Below are 21,937 nucleotides of genomic sequence, written 5' to 3'. Positions count from 1 at the left end.
GGCAGGCAGATCTCTTGAGTTCAAGGCTAGCCTGGTCTACAAAGTAAGTCTAGGACAGCTAGGACTACAAAAGAAACCCCGTCTGGAAAAAACAAAAAGAGCACCTCTAGATAATTTGTATTCTTTTGTCTGAGTTATTGGAGTTTCCCCACCCTTCCTGAAGGGAAAGGTCTGGGAAGAAGGCAGATGGATATATCCGGCGAACCATTGCAACTTCTTCAGAGACTTGTTTCTTGCCAGGATGGGAGAACCCATGTAGCAGTCTTACATTGTGATCAGACTTTAGTTCTTTTTTCATTACCCATGTGTCAACTGGCACTTGGACTACCACTTCTTATGCCACTGGGCTCTAGGGGAGATTTGAGATCCTGTCCATGCTGACATAATATTGTTTTCTTTACATTTGCACATGAGTTTGTAAAGCTTATTCTCATTTGAAGCTCTCCATGTCTGCATTTAGAAGTCCATGGTATTTAGTAGAATTTCAGAAGAGTAATTTGTGTGTGTATGTGTGTGTAGGGTGTTTGGTGAAAAGCTTGAGGAGAGTAAAAGGTAAATTTAAATGATAACTCATTACCCCTTTAGAATTGTAGTTCAGTTACAGAAACACTTTTCTTGCTAGATTTTTGGGTAGTTTTGGTTGTAGTTCTGGGTAGACCTGCTAGTACTGCCAATCTTCAACAAGTTTTCTAGGACTGTTGCCCTGAATCCATTTTGTATTTTGGTGTACTAGGTATCTACTACTTGGTGAGTTGCTTCTCTTCTGGAGTTCTGCTTCTCCTTTTAAAAACTTTCCCCAAACTTAATATGCACTACAGAGTTAGGCCTTTTCAGTATGGCAGAACAATTGCTTCATAATATACTCTTCCCAAGTTAGAATTCAGTGTGTTACGTGGATGGCAGTTCATCCTAAGTAAGTTCCACTTGCTAGATTTTTTATGTTTTGCATGTTTGGAACATTTTTTTTTATTTCTGAGACAGGGTTTCTCTGTGTAGCCCTGGCTGTCCTGGACTAGCTTTGTAGACCAGGCCGGCCTCGAACTCACAGTGATCCGCCTGTCTCTGCCCCCCAAGTGCTGGAATTAATGGCGTATAGTACCACTGCCTGGTTTTCTTTCTTTTTATTTTAAAGACTGCCTTCTACCTAGTATTTTGAGTTTAGGATGTTGAGGTATTAGGATTCTTGATAACCAGAAGGACTGAATTCAATATCTAGTACAGTATTTGCATTAGTGCGCTTTTTTTTGGGTTTGGGGTTGGTTTTAACCTGCATTCTCTAATTACATCCATGCTTAACGCAGTGATGAGGTTCACTTTCCTAATAGTGTGTGTGATATATTATCACGTTCAGAGAGTGATTTTTTTTTTTCATTTTTTCTCATCCATGCCCTTCCCCCAAAGGTTTCTCTGTGTAGCCCTGTCTTGAAACTCCCTCTGTAGACCAGCCCCCTTGAACTCACAGAGATCTGCCCCACTTCTGCCTCCTGAGTGCTGGGATTAAAGGCGTGTGTGGGCATTTTTCTCTTTTTAAACCAAATTTTGGTAAGGCTGAAAAGTGAAGGATGCATCCTATATTCACTGCTGGCCACATTAAAAGCTGTTAATAGGTTAGCACAGTTCAGAGGTCTTGTCTGAATTTCCTCGGGTAAAATTCTAGCCACCTAAATACTGAGTTGTGCAAATTAATTTGTTATTATAATTTGCTCTCAAATTGCCTGTAATCTCATAATTTGGTGAAAGTTAAGTATTATAATGTATTCCAAAGAGGCCTGTAGACCATCTATATCTGCATCAATTGTAAGGCAGTGTTGCCTGCGAGTCTTCATTTTACATAAACCCCCAAGTGTCTTTCTTAGCTGTGCTCATATATTAAAGACCATTGCTCAGAGCTAGAATAAACATACTGTTCCATAAGGTTTTTGAGTTTTTCCTTTTATCTCCTATAAAGACGAGTACATGTTTTAAGAAGTTTAGTCATGAATCCTACATCTAGTATGGAGGAAAAAATATTCAAATGATGTTCGCATTCTAGTGAGTATAAAGGTGACATCAGCACTGAGTGGGAGAAGAGCAGTGAGTAGCCATAGTTGAGGACATGGCAGTGGTTTTTACGTTCTCTGCAGGCAGTATACATTTCCACTGTGTGCATCTTACCCCTTCTCAGTGTTGTCAGCCCTCCATTGCATTGTCAATTAGCTTGCTGCTCACGTCGGGAGTTGTGCTGGTTATGCATACTTGGCACCTCAAGGATGTCTGGTTGTGGCACGTTCCTTGTCAACAGCCTTAGGTAAAGCGTTACGGGAGCCAGGGAACTATGTTTTAGGCAGGTGAAGGATGGTACTTCTAGGGGCAGGGGAAAGACCTAGAAAATTGCATTAGGGCTGGACATGTGCCTATGGACGGAATCCCTGGACTTTGTTCCCCAGTTTAAAAAAAGAGTACTTAACAGTGTTTCAGAATTAGATTCTATGTGAGGTGATCCAAATTTGTTCCTGTCAACTTGGAAAGAATTTTTAAAGATCCCAAAAATACAAGTAGGCACTTATTTAACTACACTGCTGAAGGTTTTAGAATTCTATTTTGGGAAACAATGTTGGCAACAACACTTCAAAGTTAATTTGTATATATTTGTAATTGAATTGGTTGTATTCTGTTTGCACTCTAGACTTTGAAGGCAAGGTTACCTCCTTGCTTTTTAATTTCTTTTAGCAAAAAATACTGGAAGAAACTTATCTGTTAATGCCAGTACCTGAATGTGACATTTAACATGTCATGGAAACTGCTTTGAATAAATACTTGAGAAAAGGAATTACATAATTGCCTTTTTTTTTGTTGTATGAATGGAAGTGATTATATTGAGCTTAATCACATTTTTTTATAAAACAGGTGTGTGACTGAAGTGGAATACTTAGTAAAATTTTTGGAAGATGGCTTTTTGAGTATTACAGTTGAGATATGCCTAAATTGGTAAAGAAAACTTTGAAACAAAATTGTAAATTGCTTCTACAATCACTGGTCTATAAAGCATGCTACTGCTGATCATTTTTATGTATTAAGACCTATCAGCATGCCTTTTTCAGTACTTGGTTGACTTCATTTTAAATTATAAAGATGTTCTCTGTACCTTTTAACATTAACATTTCCAGGACTTTCTCTTCCCAGGCAAATTCCACTGAAATTGTTTCCATTGTAGAAGTTTCCTTACAGATCTTCAGTTGAAGCTTATAGTGGGCTTTCATGGGGTTTTCATTTGCACTAAATTTTATTTTCTGAAAGATCACTTATGTTTAATATGTAGTGCTTTTGTTTTACAATTAAACGCTTATAGCACTCATGCATTTTTGCACTGTCTTTTTTCCCCCTAGTTTAAGCTATTCTCTTGGATGAATATCTTTAAATTAAGATTTTGTTTTTACTTAAGAGACTGTAAACATTACATAAGCACTTTAAATGATGGATCCTTTGAAAATTAAAGTTTTATACACAAGCAGTCAAAAACATATTACACATTGAAGAATCAGTAGATTGATAGAAAAGGGCTGTTTTAGTTTTTCAGAACACTCATGAGGAAGGATGTAAGGGTGGTGAGACTTTGTACTAGAGGTGTTTGCTTTTTAGCTTCTGTATTAGACCACTGGTTGGTTTTCTGTTGTTTTTTTCCCCCCTAGATAACAGTAAATTTAATTAGATGCTTAATGGCAGCAACATTGACAAAGATGTTTTCAGTAGTGGTAAATTTAGGAAGCAAAATGGCATTTTGTCTTGTTTCTTGCCTTTTTGAGGTGGGGGTCTTGCTATGTATTCCTAGTTGGCCTGGAATTCATTATGTAGACCATGCAGTCCTGAATGTCAGCTTATCCTGCGTAAGCCTCTCCCAAGCAATGGGATTGCAGGCTTGCACCATTAGCCCAACGTGTTTAGAGCAATGTGGTTAATTACTGTTGACCTCGCCAAGGCACTTTCAGGTCTTAACAGATAACCAGTTTTGTTAAAAAGGAAAAAAAGAAAAAAGGCAGAATAAAATAATAGGTTTTGCCATAATTCACACATAATGAGCTTCTCTAGAGACTTGTGAGTTTTGAACATGGAGCATTCAGTGCAGCTTTCTGTTTAGCGGATTGTTAGGCTTGTAGTTTAATACACTGAATGGGAATTTGCGTGCAAGTTCTGTAGTTTGCCTACTGATATTGGGTGAATTAAACAAACATCCGTTGTTTTTTTTTTTTCCCAGCTGTAATATAATTTCCTTGCCCATGGACATAATTGAGGCATACTTCAGTGCTTTGAAGTTAGCACTTCTTCACCTTACAATGATACACACACAGGTTCCATCCCAGAGTAGCGTTATCTTCTGAGGTGGTGCCCAGGTGCCTGTTAAGATTTCTGAATTCAGCCTGATGGTGGCGTATTCCTTTACTTGAGTGGTTCTCAACCTTCCTAATGCTGCAGCCTACAGATCCTCATGCTGTGACTCCAAACCATGAAATTATTATTTTTGTTACTTAATAACTCATTTTGCTACTCTTATGAATCATAATGTAAATATCTGATATATAGCCCTTGTGAAAGGGCCAGTTGACCCCTGAAGGTTGAGAGCCACTGTTAATCCCATTTTGAGAGGCAGAGGCAGATAACCTGAGTTTAAGACCAGCCAGATTGTCATGTTGAGGCCTGGGAACTAAGCTTCATGTTTGTTGCTGTGTGTGTCTATGAAGTTTAAAAGTGAGAAAGTAGCTGGTGTTAAGTGCCTCTGCTGGGCACAGAACAGAGGAATATGATGTACAGTTAGCATCACCAGAACAGGACAAATGCCTTTGGGTGCTCTGAAGGAACTCTACTTTTGTTTCTGTGGGTCTGAGATTCCCTGAGTTAGGAAGCTTACAGAACACTGACGAAGAAGTCTTATAATGTTGCTGATTGAATGGGAAAGAAGAGCCAAAGGGAGGAGTTCAAGATTTTTATGGTTTCAGATTACTGGGTAGTTGAAATTCCATGTACTGAAACTAGAAATAGTCAAATTAAGTAGGCTTGTGAAGAAAGGAAAAGACAGTTGAGTTAGGGAATCTAAAATTTGAGGTGCTTGCATATCCAAGTAGCTGTAGTAACTGGGAGTTGAGAAGTTGGTATTCAGAGTCTTCAGCCTGAGAGAGCACTGGGATGAGGGGGGTGAAGAAAAGCACCCGAGGGAATCAGCAATAAAGAGAACCAAGAAATTGGGCTGTGTTGGCAACTGAACAATTGCTTGCATGATTGTGTTCCATGAGACAGATATACCTCCAGCAGCGTTCAGCCATTGGCTTCCTTCTCGTAATAATCCAAGGGCCTCTGACAGCTTGGCCTTCAGTCATCTTGGGTGGACAGTGAAATTATTTCAGAGTTGATGGCAAGATTGAGTCTAGTTACCAGCACACTCACTGCTGACCGGGCTGCTTCTGACTGTTGATACACATGGGACTTGTAGGATCTAAGTCTCAACTCCTTTGTAATTCATGACATGTAGTGACTTGTGCTTGTCTTGGTCACTCATTGAATTTATTCTCTGCTGTGCAGTATGCTACTTACGTAGATGCTGTTTGAACATGTTGCTGTCATTTTTCCTACTTCCCTTAATTTAGGATTAAAAAAAAAATCTGTTTTGTCTTGAGTTCTCGTGGTAATGCTTCCAAGCTGCTTGGTGCAGAGCAGCGAGGCAGCCAGTTGGAGGAACCTAGATGAGGAAGGCCTGTGAGGCCCTCACACGTCTTCCTGCTAAGGTTCTGCTGGCAGCCTGAGTACAAACACCAGGGTGTGAGCCATTTCTAAGCAATGCTCTTTCCTCCAGGCAGTTTTCTTCAACGCACACAGTCATTTTTGTCTTGAAAAACCCTTAAACTCTGCTTGGTTGTGTAGGAAATGAGGTATTGAGACTCCTCCTGCCTGGAATCAGGGAGATAACGTGCTTTTATCATGATGCTTAATGGAGATGAGCTTAAAAACCTCAAAATTCAAGGCTGGGGCTGTAGCTCAGGGATAGTATTTGCCTTGTGGCGCACGATCCTTGGTTTGATTCCTAACTCCTACCCACTTCCTAAAGAGGCTTTTCATTCTTGGCTTTCTAATATGTAATGAAAACTAGATTAGATGATGCCTAACTGTCTAATAATAATTATGCTAATATGTACTATTAGAATTCACATGTTTAGCTGAACGCGGTGTCACACACCTGTAATCCCAGCACTTGGAAAGCAGAGACAGGTGGATCTCTGTGACTTTGAGGCCAGCCTGGTCTACAAAGTGAGTCCAGATCAGCCAAGGCTACAACAGAGAAACCCTGTCTCGAAAAACAAAACAAACAATACATCTTTTATTTACAAAATTATAAACCACTAAGCTATTAGGAAATTTTGTATGGTTTCAAAAATAGTGTCCGTGAGATATGTGACAATTTTCCTTACTATTCAAATTCTTTCACCTAAAAACAATGTGTCTGGCAACAAACTACTGATTGTCCTATCTGACCCACAATTAAGAGGTCATACAAACTCATAAGTCAAATGGGTCTTGTGACTATATGCCAATGAATGCTTGATTCAGGAAATAACTAAAATAAAAACATGTGGTGGCCTTTATGTGCCTACCAGTGACCTATAATCTTTACCTTAGGCTAATAAGCTTAAAGCGTTTATGTTAGTGTCACAGTAGAGTTTAGTGATGTACTGCACCCCAGGCCATTAGTATGTTGTATGAGAGTCAGTATTGAGGTGCAGCATACTTCCCTGTGTGAGCTATCAAGGATTACATATTGTGAATGGAGTGGAGGGATAAACAAGCAAGGTGGCTGTTGGAAATGTCAGCCAACTGGTCATTACCACAGTCCTTTAAAAGACCTATTTTATGTATATGAGGGCTCTATATGTATGTACGCCTGCAGGCCAGAAGAGGGCATTAGATCACATTATAGATGGTTATGAGCCACCATGTGGTTGCCAAGGATTGAACTCAGTCCCTCTGGAAGAGCAGCCAGTGCTCTTTAACCGCTGAGCCACCTCTCCGGCCCCATTATCACAGTTCTTTAAAGCATCAACTGGTCTAGTTCCCTGTTGGTTGCTATGTCATTTTAATTGGTCTTTTAATTTAATTTTTTTTGTCTTTATGTAGCCCTGGCTGGCATAGAACTATGTAGACCAGGTGGGCCTCAGGCTCAGAGGTTGCCTACCTCCACCTCCTAAGTTCTGGGACTAAAGGAATGCAACACCATACCTGGCTTACTTTTCTATTTTTCTTTTTTCCTTTATTCATTTTTCACGATTTTATTTTTTGTGTTTATGTAGCCCTGGCTGGCACAGAACTCACTATGTAGCCTAAGCTGACCTAAACTAAATCTTCCTCAGTCTTCTAAGAGCTGCACTTACATGCACGAAATTAAATTCTTTCGATAACTTTTAGGATCTTGAATTGGTGAGATGGCTCAGCCGGGAAAGGTACTTGCTGCCAATTTTCTTGACCTGAGCTCAGTCCTTGGAGTGTGCATGGTGGGAGCAGAGAACCAGCTCTCATAAAGCTATCCCTTGACCTCCATAGACAGCCACAGTGGCATGTGCATACTTAGACAGCCACACTGTGAGCAAAGGTCACAGGAGAAAGACCTTAATCCTCTTTGGAGGACACCACTGAAGCCCCTTGCTCAGAACTGCAGAGTAGAGCTGGCTGCTCTGATTGTCAGCATCCTTGTGATTTGAAGTTGACACATGAGTTGCACTTTAAGCAACAACAAAGCACGCTCGGGGTGGTAAGATAGGACAAGGCCTGTGACCTGTACCACAGAATAAGGCTTAGTAGTTTCTTGATCCTTATATAAGGAATTGCCTCCCATAAAACACAATGGTTTGACTTTTCATTTCAAATGAACTATATGGAAGATGAGACTGTATGTATGCTCATATTAAAAAATCCTCATTTCTAAGGGCATTTTATGGTTAATTGTGGGTTTCAATATGATGATCAGTAGTTAATGGCATTAATTCAGTAACCCACTATTAGTAGATAAGACTTAGATGAGATTTACTCTGTAGGAAACATGAATATTCTGTCAGTATCCGCTGCCAGGTGAAGATCAGGACATAGTGTCATGTGTCGTGAGACACCTAGGTCACCATGTGGCACAGTTGAGTTGAGCTTCAGTAGTGTAATCCGAGGGTTTGTGCTTTTTAAAAATTCTACTTTTGAACAAGTTCTCACACTGTAAGCCAGCTCAGGTTTACCCTGGAAAACACTGCAGTTTAGGGTAGCCTTGAGCCATTTCAGTCTTGGGATTACAGCGTCGTCCCTTCAGTGCTGGGATTACAGGCACAAGTCACCGTGCTGTTTGTCCCTTGTTTTGAGCTAGGCTCTTGGTCTAGATTGGCTGGCCTGGACTTGGTGTGTAGACGAGCTGGGATCGGCCCACCTCAGCCTCCTGAGTGCTAGGGTTACAGGTGCAGGCATCACTCAGTCTTCCAGCTGAGGGAGGCCAAGGAGGAAGGGCAACAGTAGCAAAGCAGTGTTAGGGACATAGAGATACAGAAACAGAAAGGAGTCAGGAGATGCCAAAGGGTCAGGAACTGGTCCATCCTTTCCTCAATCTCTATCACTAAGTGAGCGCATAGTTACTGCGTGTAGAACTCTGAAATTCCATGTAACACTTTATTGGTCAGGTGGGTATTATGTGTGTACTTAAAAGAATGATAATGATTGACAGGGGAAGTGCAAGGGTGGTCATTACAATCTTGAAGCATTTCCACCATATCCTCTTGGGAATCTTCCTTTTGTTTTCAAATTCTTCATCCTGAAATAAAAATAAACACAAACTTAGAATTTTCTGTCCATGTCTGAACTCAGTGGCACACTCAAATACTCAAGAAAACATCTGAAAGAATGGATTCAGTTTAGTTTTTAGCCAGTTCCAAAAGCAGTCAGTAGGACCCAGTAGACTGGTAAAGGGAAGCACCACGGGGCCAGGCGCCTGTGCGGAGCTGTGACTTTCTCACTGTTGGGACCTTGAACATGTTTTCTCATCTTCATTTTCTTTGTGGTTTACTGAATTATGTTATAATCCAATTTAAATTTGATCACATTTCTGTTCTAGACACCTTGCTCTCAATTCTTTTTTGTTTTTTGATACAGGGTTTCTCTGTGTAGCCTCTCAATTCTTTTTTTAAAATTAATTAATTTATTATTACATATACAGTGTTCTGCCTGCATGTACACCTGCACTCCAGAAGAGGGCATTAGCAGCTCTTAGCTGCTGAGCCACCTTTCCAGCCTGGCTCTCAATGCTTTTGAAAGAGTTATTTGCTTGAGTGTGGCATTGGGTTCCCTGGATGGAGCTCAAGTTACAGGTGGCCATGGGGACCAAACTTGGGTCCTCTGGAAGAGCTGCAAGCACTGTTAACTGCTGAGCTAGTTCTCGATTATTTTCTAGTTAATCAGTCAGTAAATGTCATATGATGCTAAATAAGAGAAAGCTCTACGGCCTGCATTCTTGCCTGTTTTGCTGCGTTTTATTTTCTCAGTGTGGGACAATGCATGACATACTGTAAACTAAATATTTATTGAATTAATGACAATTTAAATGGGGACAATTATATCTACTGTGAAGTGCCTTGAAGGTCTGTAGTGATTTGTTTATTTATTATTTATTATTTTAGTTTTTGAGACTAGGTTTTGGGCTGGAGAGATGACTGTGGTTAAGAGCACTGGCTGAGCCGGGCCGTGGTGGCGCACGCCTTTAATTCCAGCACTCGGGAGGCAGAGGCAGGCAGAACGCTGTGAATTCAAGGCCAGCCTGGTCTACAAAGCAAGCAAGTTCAGGACAGCCAAGGTGACACAGGGAAACCCTGTCTCGAAAAACAAAAACAAAACAAACAAACAAAAAAGAGCACTGGCTGCTCTTCAAGAGGACCAGAGTTCAATTCCCAGTTCTCCCCGGGAGCTCACAGCTGACTCTAAGCCTACACCTTCACACAGACATACATGCAATACATGTGAAATAAAAATAAATATTTAAAAGAGAGACAAAGATTTTCTGTGTAGACCTGGCTATCCTGGACTTACTTTGTAGACCAGGCTGGCCTCAAACCTCACAGAGATCTGCCTGCCTCTGCCTCCCCAGTGCTGGGATTACAGATGTGCGCTCCCCTCCCCTGGCTCCCAGGCTGTACCGATTAACTGAGCGAACATAGCACATCTAAGATGACTGCCTTATGAGAATTTCATTTTTTACTGGCAATTTTCATAACACCATAATGTTACGATTTGAATCTGTAGTGTCCCTACACACCCATGCTGTTCCCCAGTTAGGGGTGCGAGCTGGAAGAACTGGGGTGCCTTTTGGAGGTGTCGTTAGCCATTGAAAGCTTGTTAGAGGTGAGATTATGTCCAGCCTCCATTGCTGGCTCTCGTTCCTAGTCTGCTGGCACACATCACCTGTGCTGAACACAATTCATTCCTGAACTGACATCCTCAAAAGCTCTGAGCCAAAACCAAACATTTTCTTCCTGGCTTCTGTCAGGTAATGTGGTCACAGAGATATATACAAATACAGATGTGAATTATGCTTAGTACGTTCTCATACACGTGTGGCATGTTAAATATATATTTATTTAAGTTTATTTAATATGTAGGGTGTTTTGCTTACATATCTGTGTCCCATGTAAGCGCAGTGTCTGTGAAGGCCAGAAGAGGGCATTGGATCCCTGGAACTGGCTGAAAGCTGCCATGTGGGTGCTAAAAATTGAACCAGGGTCTTTTTTTTTTGAAGAACAGCTGGTGTTCTTAACCTCTGAGCCATCTCTCCATCCTCACCTTACAGGGCTCCTTCGTTATGTATGCTTAAATTTTTAGATTTATTTTATGCCTGTGCATGTTTGCCTACATGTACATATGTTCACAACATGCATGCCTGCGGGTCCCAGAAGTCAGAAAGAAGGTGGCGGATGCCCTAGAACTGGAGTTAGATATGGTTTTGAGCCTCCACGTAGGTGCTGGGAATCAAGCCCGGTTTCTCTGCAAGAGGCACAAATAACTCTTAACCACTGAGCACCTCTCCAGCCACAGCCTCATACTTCTAATGTAAGAACAATTATGAAAAAGAGCCCAGGCTTATGTACCCAAGAGATTGTTGGCTATTTCTAAGCATCTGCTATGAAGAAGCCAGGTGACTAATATACTTTTCAGAATATACTTTTTAGAATTTATTGGGCCGGGCGGGCAGTGGTGGCGCACGCCTTTAATCCCAACACTCAGGAGGCAAGGCAGGTGGACTGCTGTGAGTTCGACGTCAGTCTGGCCTATAAAACGAGTCCAAGACAGCCAAGGTTACACAGAGAAACCCTGCCTTGGAAAAAAAAAATGGAAGATATAGCCAGATGCTGCATTCTCTTAGGTAATTTTTTTTCTTTTGTTCACTTCTTTCTTTCTCTTTTCTTTTTTCCTTCTTTCCTTGCTTTTTTCCTTCTTTCCTTTTTTTCTCCTCCATCCCCCTCTCCAAGATGAGGTTCTTCTGTGTAGCCCTGGCTTCTCTATAACTAGTTCTGTAGACCCAGCTTGCCTTGAACTCACAGCAATCCACCTCCCTCTGCCTCCTGAGTGCTGCAATTAAAGGCGTGCACCACCACTGCCATACTGGTAGTTTTGTAATCCATGGAATGAATATATATGGTTTGAATCTCAGGTTCTATAACATGTAGAATAAAGGCAGCCTGGCAGGCCCTTTCACAGCCTTGGGCTCTCAGAGAGCAGGACCTTCAGTTTTGTTAAATGTTTTGTGTAGTCTTGACTTTCTCAGTCTTGACTTTATTTCTCAGAGGTATTTTTACTTGTTTTGTATGATGCCATATTCCTCATATATAAAATAGGAGTTCTCAACTGGAAGGCAATTTTTGCCCTCTAGGAAACATTTGACAACTTCTGGAAACATTTTTGAATTGTCACAACTAGGGGGAATGTGACCAGCTTCTAGCACAGAGAAGCCAAGGGATGCTGGTAAAAATCTTATGGTTCAACTGACCTTTACTGAGGTCAGTAACTACTCATGCATTTATTTGGTCCTAAAAGTGCTGTTGATTTCCACCTACTCTTGTTTTTCATCCTAGTGGTTTATGCATGTTTAAAATATTTGTTTTTACCTATTTTAAATTGGAATTTATATTTGAGTGAATACCTGAAGATTTACATGTAACCTGCTAAAAATGTATGATCTGTATTTATTTTTAGGAAAACTGACCACTTATTGACCTACTTTTCATTAAAAATAAATGAAATATGGACACTAGGGGATGGCACAGTGATAAGATGACTGTTCAGCAAACAGGAGGATCTGAGTTCAGATTGCTAGCACCCACACAACAGCAGGGTGTGGTAGCTTTTGTCTTTACCCATACCCCTGGGGGGCACGGAGACAAGCTGTTCCTTAGAGCTTGCTGACCAGATAGTCCAACCAAAGAGTAAGCTCTTGGTTCACTGAGAAGTCTTGTCTCAAGAAAATAAGGTGGAGGGCAGTAGAGGAAGTCCTGTGGGGTCTACCTCTGGCTTCTCAATGGCCCCTGCTCTCACATGTGCACTTGCAGGTGTGCATGCACGCACATGTGCAGTCACAACACACCTGGAAAATCTGCTTTTTACAAATAGTTGGAAGTGGTGGTGCGTGCCTTTAGTAGTAGCACTCAGGAGTCAGCGGCAAGTGGAGTTCCGTGAGTTCAAGACCAACCTGGTTCTACAAATAGAGTTCCAAGTCAGCTAGGGCCACACAACAAGACCCTATCAAAAATATCTGCACGTAAAAGGATTTTTTTCTCCCATTTTATTTGTGTGTACGAGCACTTTGCTTGTTTGGTATACCTAGAGGCCTTGGAGGTCATAAGAGGGGTCAGATTCCCTGGAACTGAAGTTATAAGTGCTTGTGAGCCACCTGGTGGGTGCTGGGTACCAAACCTGGATCCTCTGCGAGAGCCACAACTGCTCTCAGATGCTCAGCCGTCTCTCCGGCCCCTCAAGTCTTTTCTTTAAAGAGCATTCAATGGAATCTTTACAGAAAGACAAAATGAAAAAGAGACAAAGCTAGTACAGGCAGCAAAGCAGAACTCAGTGAGCAGTGTCTGCTCTCCAGGAGGTGCTGTAAAGCACGGCAGGCCAGTTTCATCTTTTGGCTCGCAGGATGCGCATGCTTGTAATCCCTACCCATGGAAGTTGAGGCAGGAGTGTGAGGGCAGAGTCAGGTGGCTCTGTAGTGAGGTCCTGCCTTTAAACAGCCACTACAATAAAAGTCTCCATTTTTCTGAACCGCTTCTATTAAACTTGCTTAAAAAAGAGGCGACTTTTTCCTGCAGTGAAAGTGTAAGTGCACATGAAGGTGGAATCTGTAAGGTAAGACAGTGAAGTGAAATAAAATCCTTGGAAAAAATGCTTTTTCTGCCATTGTTTTCTGAGATTAAGGCGTCTCCTCTTTTGCTATAGGATAGAGAATCTATTAAGCACACAGCTCCATTGATATGGTGGACTAAGTATTCCTGTAATCTGGCCAAGTAACATCACCTTGAAATGCCAGATAAAATAATAAACGTAACCATATGGCTGGATTTGAAAGAACATCAACATAAGAAGAAGAGCTGGAGGCTAGGAGTGGTGCTCGCTGCTCTGACTCAGAGGAGGATAATGTCTCCATGCCTTCTGTTCACAAGGTCCAAAGCACTGAGTTCTCCTCGGCTTGCTTTCTCCCTCCCCTTCAGGATTTCGGCAGTTCTAACCCTGCTAAGCACGTTATAGTTGTATCCAGGATCCAACCATTTCTCACCAGCAGCACTGCACTCAATGATCATGTTAAGTGGCTGCTTCAAGTAGGTTTGGTTCCTTCAGGTAACCAAAGAAAGTGGATATACATATATGTATATGTACACACACACACACACACACACACACACACACACACACACACACGCACATCAGGATTTTCATTTGCAATCATCTACTTGAACTATTTCCATATTTCTTTTAGGTTTCCTTTGGTGCAGATGTCAAGACCTACCGAGCCTCTGATGGCTCCCGACCACGGTATGGGTCCTTTCCATCATTCGGAGAGGTTGTTGGCAAGAGTCCCCAGACCCCATACAATAGAAGGAGCACGCAGGCACGCAGGCACACACACACAGTAAATGTGTTAAGAACAAGCCTGTCTATTGGCTAGATCAGAGTAGGGGTTCGATGTTTACTACTTGTACTGACCTTGATTAGTGTAATAGTTTGAGCAGACACCCCTGGGCCCTGATCCACCCATTACGATGTTCTTCTTGTAGGTTTCTAAGATCCTCTGGATCCTTCTATTTCCCCATCTCCTTTATTTCTCTTACCTAGAGTCCCAGTAGGATGTTCTCACATCTATCCCAATCTCCTGGTAAGTGAAGACTTTCATGGGACGTGCCTCTTGGGCTAGTGCCCAATTATAAGTGAGTATATACCATGTGAGTCTTTCTGCTTCTACTCTGATCTAGCCAATGGACAGGACATTCTCCACAGTTATGTGGAGAGCAGGGACTAACTCTGATATGAACTCTGGTGCCCCACATTTGACCACCTCCCCTTGGTGGGGAGCCCTGGTGGCACTCAAAGAAAGAATAGGCAGGCTACTAAGATGAGACTTGATAGCCTGTGACCATAAAGTGTGGGAGGAAATCCCCCTTGGGCATGGACCTAGGGGAGGGCAATAGGGTGGGGGTGGGAGGGAGGGAGGAATGGGAGGATACAAGTGATGGGATAAGAATTGAGTTGTACAGTTCCCCAGGTACAAAGTACCTCTATCTCAAGAAACCTGCTACCCTTTCCCAATATGACATTAACTATTCATACAATGATTCTCCTATGATGCTCAATTTCTTTCTTGGATGCTATCTGCTTTGCTTTGACTCCTTTGTGAATTTCATGATATGACCATGTTCATCACATTTCCAACAACATCATTGTGTATAAATAAAGCTACTCTTGTATATTTAAAAAAAAAAAAAGAATTGAGTTGTAATCTGAATAAATTAATTTAAAAAAAAACTAAAAAAAAAACCTAAAAAAAAAAGAACAAACCTTACGTAAACTTCATAGTTTTGCTAGTCACAACAGAGGATACAATGTCATGCGATTATAACCCAGCAACTGGGAGGCTGAGACAGGAGGAACGCTGAGCAGGAGGCCAGCCTGAGCCACACAGAACGGCAAGTATAATGCAGTGCTGAAGTGCTTGCCAAGCATGTGCAAGGGCTTGGAGTTGGGTGCAGTACCACCAAACAAAACAGCACATACAAAGTCCCAAACGCACATCAGTTTCATCAATGGATAAGCAAATTGGGGTACTTGGAATGTTAAGATAATAGAATATTTTTCAGTAAGAAAAAAAGTAGTAAAGAAATTATTCATCCTTCAACCTAGATAAAGTTCAAGCCCACAACACTAAAGTGAAAATACAACTACAAAAGTTAGTATATAGTTTAGGATACATGGAACATGTAGGCCATGGAGACAGAAGGCTGGGGAGTGACCAAGTGGTGAGACTTCCTTTCAGGGGAGCTGAAAATGTTCCAGAACTACACAGAAGTTATGGGCATATGATACTGTAAATGTATTGTCTTTAGCGACACACTTCATCTGCTAATATTATACTAAGTGCATTTTATCTTCATTTGAGAATAATATTTTAGAGGCTGGAGAGATGACTCAGTGGTTAGAAGCATTTGCTGCACTGCAGTCTTGAGAACTCCACCACCCATGTCCAGTACACCCCATGTACTCCAGCTCTGAGGAGTTGGGGTCGGGGTAGGATCATGGGGCTTGCTGGCTCCAGCACAGCTGAAAAGTAGTGAGCCCCAGGTTCAGAGAGAGACCCTGCCTCAAAGGAATAGGAAGAGAGTGACAGAGCAACACAGTTGGTGACTTCTTCGTGTGCACAAGTGCACAAATGTGCACATCCACATACAAATGATACATTAATAGAAAATTCTAAAGCTGGGCGTGGTGGTGCACGCCTTTAATCCCAGCACTTGGGAGGCAGAGGCAGGCAGATCATTGTGAGTTCAAGGCCAGCCTGGTCTACAAATCGAGTCCAGGACAGCCAAGGCTACCCAGAGACACCCTGTCTCGAAAAAAAGAAAAAAAAAAAAACCCTGAAAATTCTAACCTGTGGTAGAGATGTGATCAAGTGTGTAGGCCTCCTGTCCAAGCCATGTGCTTCCAGTTACTCACAATCACAAACGGTTAGGAAGAAAAAATAGAACTTCTAACGGGCACAGCGCACACCAAATAATATGGAAATATGTATGCCACATGCTATTTTATAAATAGTTTGTATAAATGGTTAGAAGTAGTCTTTGGAGACAATAACCACAAAATTACAAAATGTAGACTCTTATAAGACATCCAACCAGACACACTGAATCCAAACAGTATTTCATCATATTAGATTAAAGAAGAAAAATAATTATCAATGTAGAAAAGATATTGGATAACGTTTACCACTGTTTGGGGTAAAATTTCTATCAAGCGAATAGGAGTACAGAGGAACTATAATAAAGTGGTTGATGGATTGGACCAAAATCTGAATGTAAAATCAATAGCCAACTGGGAAGTACTTCTTTCAATATTCATCCCATTAGGGATGAAATGAATATTTCAGGTACTGTCATTCCTGTCTAGTTCCTGGCTAATTTAAACTAGGAAAAGTGTAGACACAGGGAGGGGAATAAGGGGAAAATGGGAGGGAGGGAAGAATGGGAGGATACAAGGGATGGGATAACCATTGAGATGTAACAAGTATAAATTAATAAAGGAGAAAAAAAACAAAAAACAAACAAAAAAAACACAAAGCAGTTCTTTTCCCTTTAAAAAAAAAAAGAGAATGTATACACATGTGCCTGTAATCTGAGTATGCTATGTGTGTACATGCAGGCAGAATACTATATACGTAATAAATAAATCCTTAAAAATTAATTAAAAAATAGATGAAGGGAAAAAACCGGCATTAACTAACAGAACTCAGTGTGTAAAAAATACTGGAAGGAAGCCGTCCACATTAGTTCCCAAAGTATTAAAATTTAGGAGACATGCAAAAGTCAACATAGATGAGCCCCTATGTACTCAGCACAGTATGAGTAGTTAGCAGTGGGATCAGTTTTGCTTCATCTCCAACCCGCTCTGCTGTCCTTTTTCGCCCGTTATCCTGATGCAAACGCTCACACGTTATATAATTTCAGCCATCAACATTTTAGTATGATCTTTCTAAATGACTTTTAAAACCATAAATAAAGCATCACCTAGTAGTGAATAATAATCCTTGCATGTCATTTACTATCTAATTATTCTTTTTTACAGGTTACTTATCTTGTGTGCATGCATGTATATGTGTGTGTGCGCCTACAGGCCACAGGGCCAATGTAGGAGTTAGGACAGGTTTGCTGGACTTGCATCTTTTCCTCCACTCTTTTTACTGTGAAGGTGGAACTCAAGTGCAGACTTTGTAGCAAGTACCTTTTGCCTGCGAGGCAGCTTGCAGCCCTGAAATTATTCTTTAATGTTTCTATTGCCCTTCCTTTTCTTTCTGTTTGGTTACAAAGTATTATCTCCCAATAGCCTTGTGTGTCTTTGCCTAGAGGAAGCTGTTTTCAGGGTAGCAACATTGTGTCTTTCCTTACTGAAGGTCAGCGAGCATGCAAATTACTTACAGTTGCCTGGAGGTCATCTGCTCCTTCAGTGATGACATTCACTGTTTCTGTCTCTCTTTTTAAAACTGTGTCCATGTTTTTCAACATAATATTTTTTACGTCAGTCACCTGACTCTTCACTGTAGACACTGTGCTGTCACTTTGATTTTTATTGTATTCCAGCTATATAGAAATGAAATAAAACAACTTAAATTTGTATTCCTGAAACACAGTATTGTCAAGGCACATCTCACTTTTATAAGGAATCAAATAAGCCACAAATTGTCCTAGTCTTCTTTCTTCTTTGCATATGACTACTTAGCAAACCTTGACCAACAACAACCAACCATGCCTCTCAAGGGTCTAGCATTTATATACCCTCTGAAAGTCCAGAATTCCAAATGTCATGCAATCGCACAGCCATCTGCAGCTGGCAAAGTCACACCTCTGCTGGAGCCCCAGGAAAATCACAGTCAGCTGCTGCTATGCAGCTGTATATCCCCACACCTGGAATTAAAATAAAAACACATTCTTATAATATTTTTGTCGTTTTTTTCTTTTTTCTTTTGTTATTGTTTTCTGAGACAGGGTTTTACTATGTAGCTCTGGCTGTCCTGGAACTCACTATGCAGACCAGGTTGGCCTTGAACTCAGAGATCATCTGTCTCTGCCTCTGGAGTGCTGGGATTAAAGGTGTGCACCATCACCGCCCGGCTAGTTCTATGATTTTTAAAGAAACAAAAATTCCAAAATTCTTACTACATCCCCTCAATCAAAATAAATAAATAAATAAATAAGTGAATAATAAATCCATAAATGGCTCATTAATCCTGAGACGATCTATCTAGGAACTCTGTTTGCTTTCTTTCTCTTAAACTTACCTTCTTTTTCTCTCACATCACCTTAGCGCAACTCCTTTCTAAAGCTTACCCTTCAAGTTTGGAAGACAAAGGTCTGGAAAGATTACTGGCTTGGAGTAGCTTTGGTAGCGATTGATCACCTCAGACCCTGGCACCCCAAGTTATCTTCACCTCAGGCAAGAAAGCCTCTGATGCTTTCAGTGACACCTACTTTCACCAATATCAACCAGCTCATGGTTAGCGGTGTACATTGGTTAGGTTTGGACAAACATATAATATAACTGTTATTTTAAAACTAGTTTCATTTTATATGAATTTTGCCTGCATTCGTGTGTGTGTGTGTGTGTGTGTGTGTGTGTGTGTGTGTGTGTGTATTGTGTTGTGTATGTATGTGTGTGTGTGTGTGACTATACCCTTGGAGACCAGAAGAGAGCACTGGAGCCCCTGGAACTAGGGTTATTATGGACAGTTGTAAGCTGCCATGTGGGTGCCGGGACCTGAACCTGAGTCCTGCAAGGGGCGTCACATGCTCTTGATTGTTGAGCCATCCCTCCAGCCCTAATAAATCTGTTCTCCAAGTGTCACGCAGAATAGTTTTATGTCCAGTAAAACACTCTGATTGTCTACGTGTTTTTACTATTTCGTCCCCAAAGTCCTGGAAACCACTGCAGCTCTTATGTGCACAGTGTGATGATTTCCTGCGTGTTATGTAATTTGAACAGAAAAGATTCTGGCCTTTTCACACCCAACTTCTTTCATTTACTAATACATATTTTAGGTTCTTCCATCAGAAATAACTTATGTAGTTTTACCCGACATTTTCAAATAACTATGGCAACATGAAATATTCTGAAATAAGACTCAGAAAACCATTACTGACTTTGCATGAGAGAGATTTTTGAACAGACAGTCTGCAAATGATACCTCATTTCCTAGCTTTCTTATTTTGTTGAATCTTTCTGTAACCTAAATGTCCCAGCTTCTTTGGTCTATACAAGGACATATTAACACTCACATTAACGACTGGACCCCCAAAGCCTCATTAGTTTGGCTGCCGAGTTCCCTATCTTCACTGTTGTTGACATCACTGTTTAGTTTTCTTCCCTCCAGTACACTGGCTGTTTCCCCCTTTGCACTCAGCACAGACAGGTCCCTGGTAGAGGGACTGGTCCTGTCCTCATTACGATGTCACCACTGGAGCTGGAGAGATGGCTCAGAGGTTAAGAGCACTGGCTGTTCTTCCAAAGGTCCTGGGTTCAATCCCCAGCATCCACATGGTAGCTCACAACCATCTATAATGAGATCTGGTGTCCTCTTCCGGCATGGAAGCACACATACGGGCTGAATACTGTATAAGTAATAAATAATAAATAAATTTTAAAAAAAAGAGGAGGAAATTCATGTCTAGTATCATAAGTCTAGTTAAAAAAAAAATGTCACCACTGCCAGAAGTACCTTGTTTTCTTTTTGCCTTTGATTTGAACTTTATTTTTTAAGTTACTGTTTTGGGCTAGCATACAAAGTTGGGCTCCATCCCAGCATCTTCATACACCTTCATTATACTGTTGTTATTCATTGCACTCCTTCATTAGCCTCTCATCTCCCTTCCCCACCTACAACTAGTTCCCTTTCTCCTCCTGCCTTCTGTGAGTCCCCCTTTCTGCTTCCCTTTCCTAGTATTACATGTATTTAGTATTTAATTACCCTTTATATACCCTCCTCCAGTAAGGTCTTTTCCTCCCCCTTTACAGTTCCCTTTCTAGTGTCATGATGTACAAAGATATACATATAGATAGGTCATTTATTTAAGATATGATTTTTAAAGTTTGAAACTATATTCATTCTTTTTTCTTCTTCTTCTATATGAGAACACGCACCATGACAGAAAACTGGTAGCAGTTTGTTTTCTCTTTCCTCTATATAAGTTCTGAGGATTAAACGTGGGTTCATAAGACTTGCTGGCAGGTCCCTTTATCAGCTGAGCCATCTCACTGAGATCTACTTTTCCAAGGTAAGCACGCAGAGTGATAACTTTCCTCTTAGAATTGCCTTAGCTTGGGCTTATAGTTTGATTCACTGGTCAAGTGCTTGCTTGCCTAGTACGCACAAGACCCAACACTGTTAAACAAACAAATAAAATCTTAAAATGTTAAAAAAAAACTGTCTTAGCTATATCTCAAAGATTCTGGCAATTATGCTTTCTTTTTAATTCTTTTCTAAGAACTTTAAGATTTCCTATATGATTTCTTCAGTGAACTACTGTTATTTAAGAGGTTCAGTATTCATGTCTTTGTGTCGTTTCTATAGTTTTTCTTGTTACTGATTTCTAGTTTATTACACTGTTGGAAAGGTGCAAGAGATGACTTCCTTTGTATTTGTTAAGATCTGACTTGTAGGCTAGAAAATGGTGTGTTTTTGAGAAGGTTCCATGTGTTCAATATATGTTGTTTTTGTTGGATGGAATGTTTTGTACATTGATCAGTAGCTCACTCAACCATCATCAGAGAAGCTTCTTCCTGCTGCAGATGGGAACAAATATAGACCCATAACTGGACAATGAACAGAGAGTGAGAGACCTTGGACTGCTCAGTCTTAAATGGTATGTTTCCTTATTTGACTCTCCTCTTCACTGGCTCACACAATATCAGCTCTAGTCTGCTATGTTACCAGGGAGTCCTTATGTGGCTTTCTGTAGCTTGATAACTCATCTGTGAATAACATCTATTTGGATTTTTTTTCTTTTTTTTTTTTTTTTTTTTTTTTTTTTTTTTTTTGGTTTTTTGAGACAGGGTTTCTCTGTGTAGCCTTGGCTGTCCTGGACTTGCTTTGTAGACCAGGCTGGCCTCGAACTCACAGCGATCCGCCTGCCTCTGCCTCCCGAGTGCTGGGATTAAAGGCGTGCGCCACCACGCCCGGCTGGATTTTTTTTCAAGACAGGGTTTCTCTGTGTAGTCTTGGCTATCCTGGACTCACTTTGTAGACCAGGCTGACCTTGAACTCACAGCGATCCACTTGTCTCTGCCTCCCGAGTGCTGGGATTAAAGAAGTGAGCCACCATGCTCAGCCCACTATTTGGATGTTACATTTCCAGTCATCTACTGAAGGACATCTTGATTGTTTCCAATTTGTGCAATTTTAAATGGAACTTACAGAAACATCCACTTATATGTTTCTGTATAGTAGCAATTTCAAGTTATTTGGTAAAATATCAAGGAGAATTATTAGCTTTTAAAAATTATATTTATTTATTAGTTTTTTAGGCAGAGTGTGCTGCCATGGCACAAACATAGAAGTCAGAAGACAGTTTCCAGAAGGTGATTCTTTCCTCCACTGTGTGAACGCTGGGATGGAACTCAGGGCCTCAGGCTCGATGATGACTAGCTTTAG

At 41.0% G+C, this 21,937-nt stretch overlaps 1 protein-coding gene across 1 annotated transcript in view; it reads right to left on the bottom strand.

Annotated features, from left to right (window-relative positions):
* Positions 1–8,647: 8,647 nt before the first annotated feature.
* LOC311585413 (uncharacterized protein) overlaps positions 8,648–21,937 on the bottom strand; it is a 37,203-nt gene continuing 23,913 nt past the window's right edge. Inside the window, exons 5-6 of the mRNA XM_084760575.1 lie at positions 17,712–17,873; positions 8,648–8,803 (exon numbers count right to left, since the gene is read on the bottom strand). Of these exons, the coding sequence (XP_084616701.1) occupies positions 8,669–8,803; positions 17,712–17,873 (297 nt within the window). The 3' untranslated portion in view covers positions 8,648–8,668. The remainder of the gene's footprint in view (positions 8,804–17,711; positions 17,874–21,937) is intronic.

Source organism: Acomys minous (assembly GCF_964271855.1).
Source record: "Acomys minous genome assembly, chromosome: 15".
Lineage (NCBI taxonomy): Eukaryota > Metazoa > Chordata > Mammalia > Rodentia > Muridae > Acomys > Acomys minous.
The sequence above is the reverse complement of the archived record's forward strand: the minus strand, read 5'-3'. Positions and strand labels throughout refer to the sequence as shown.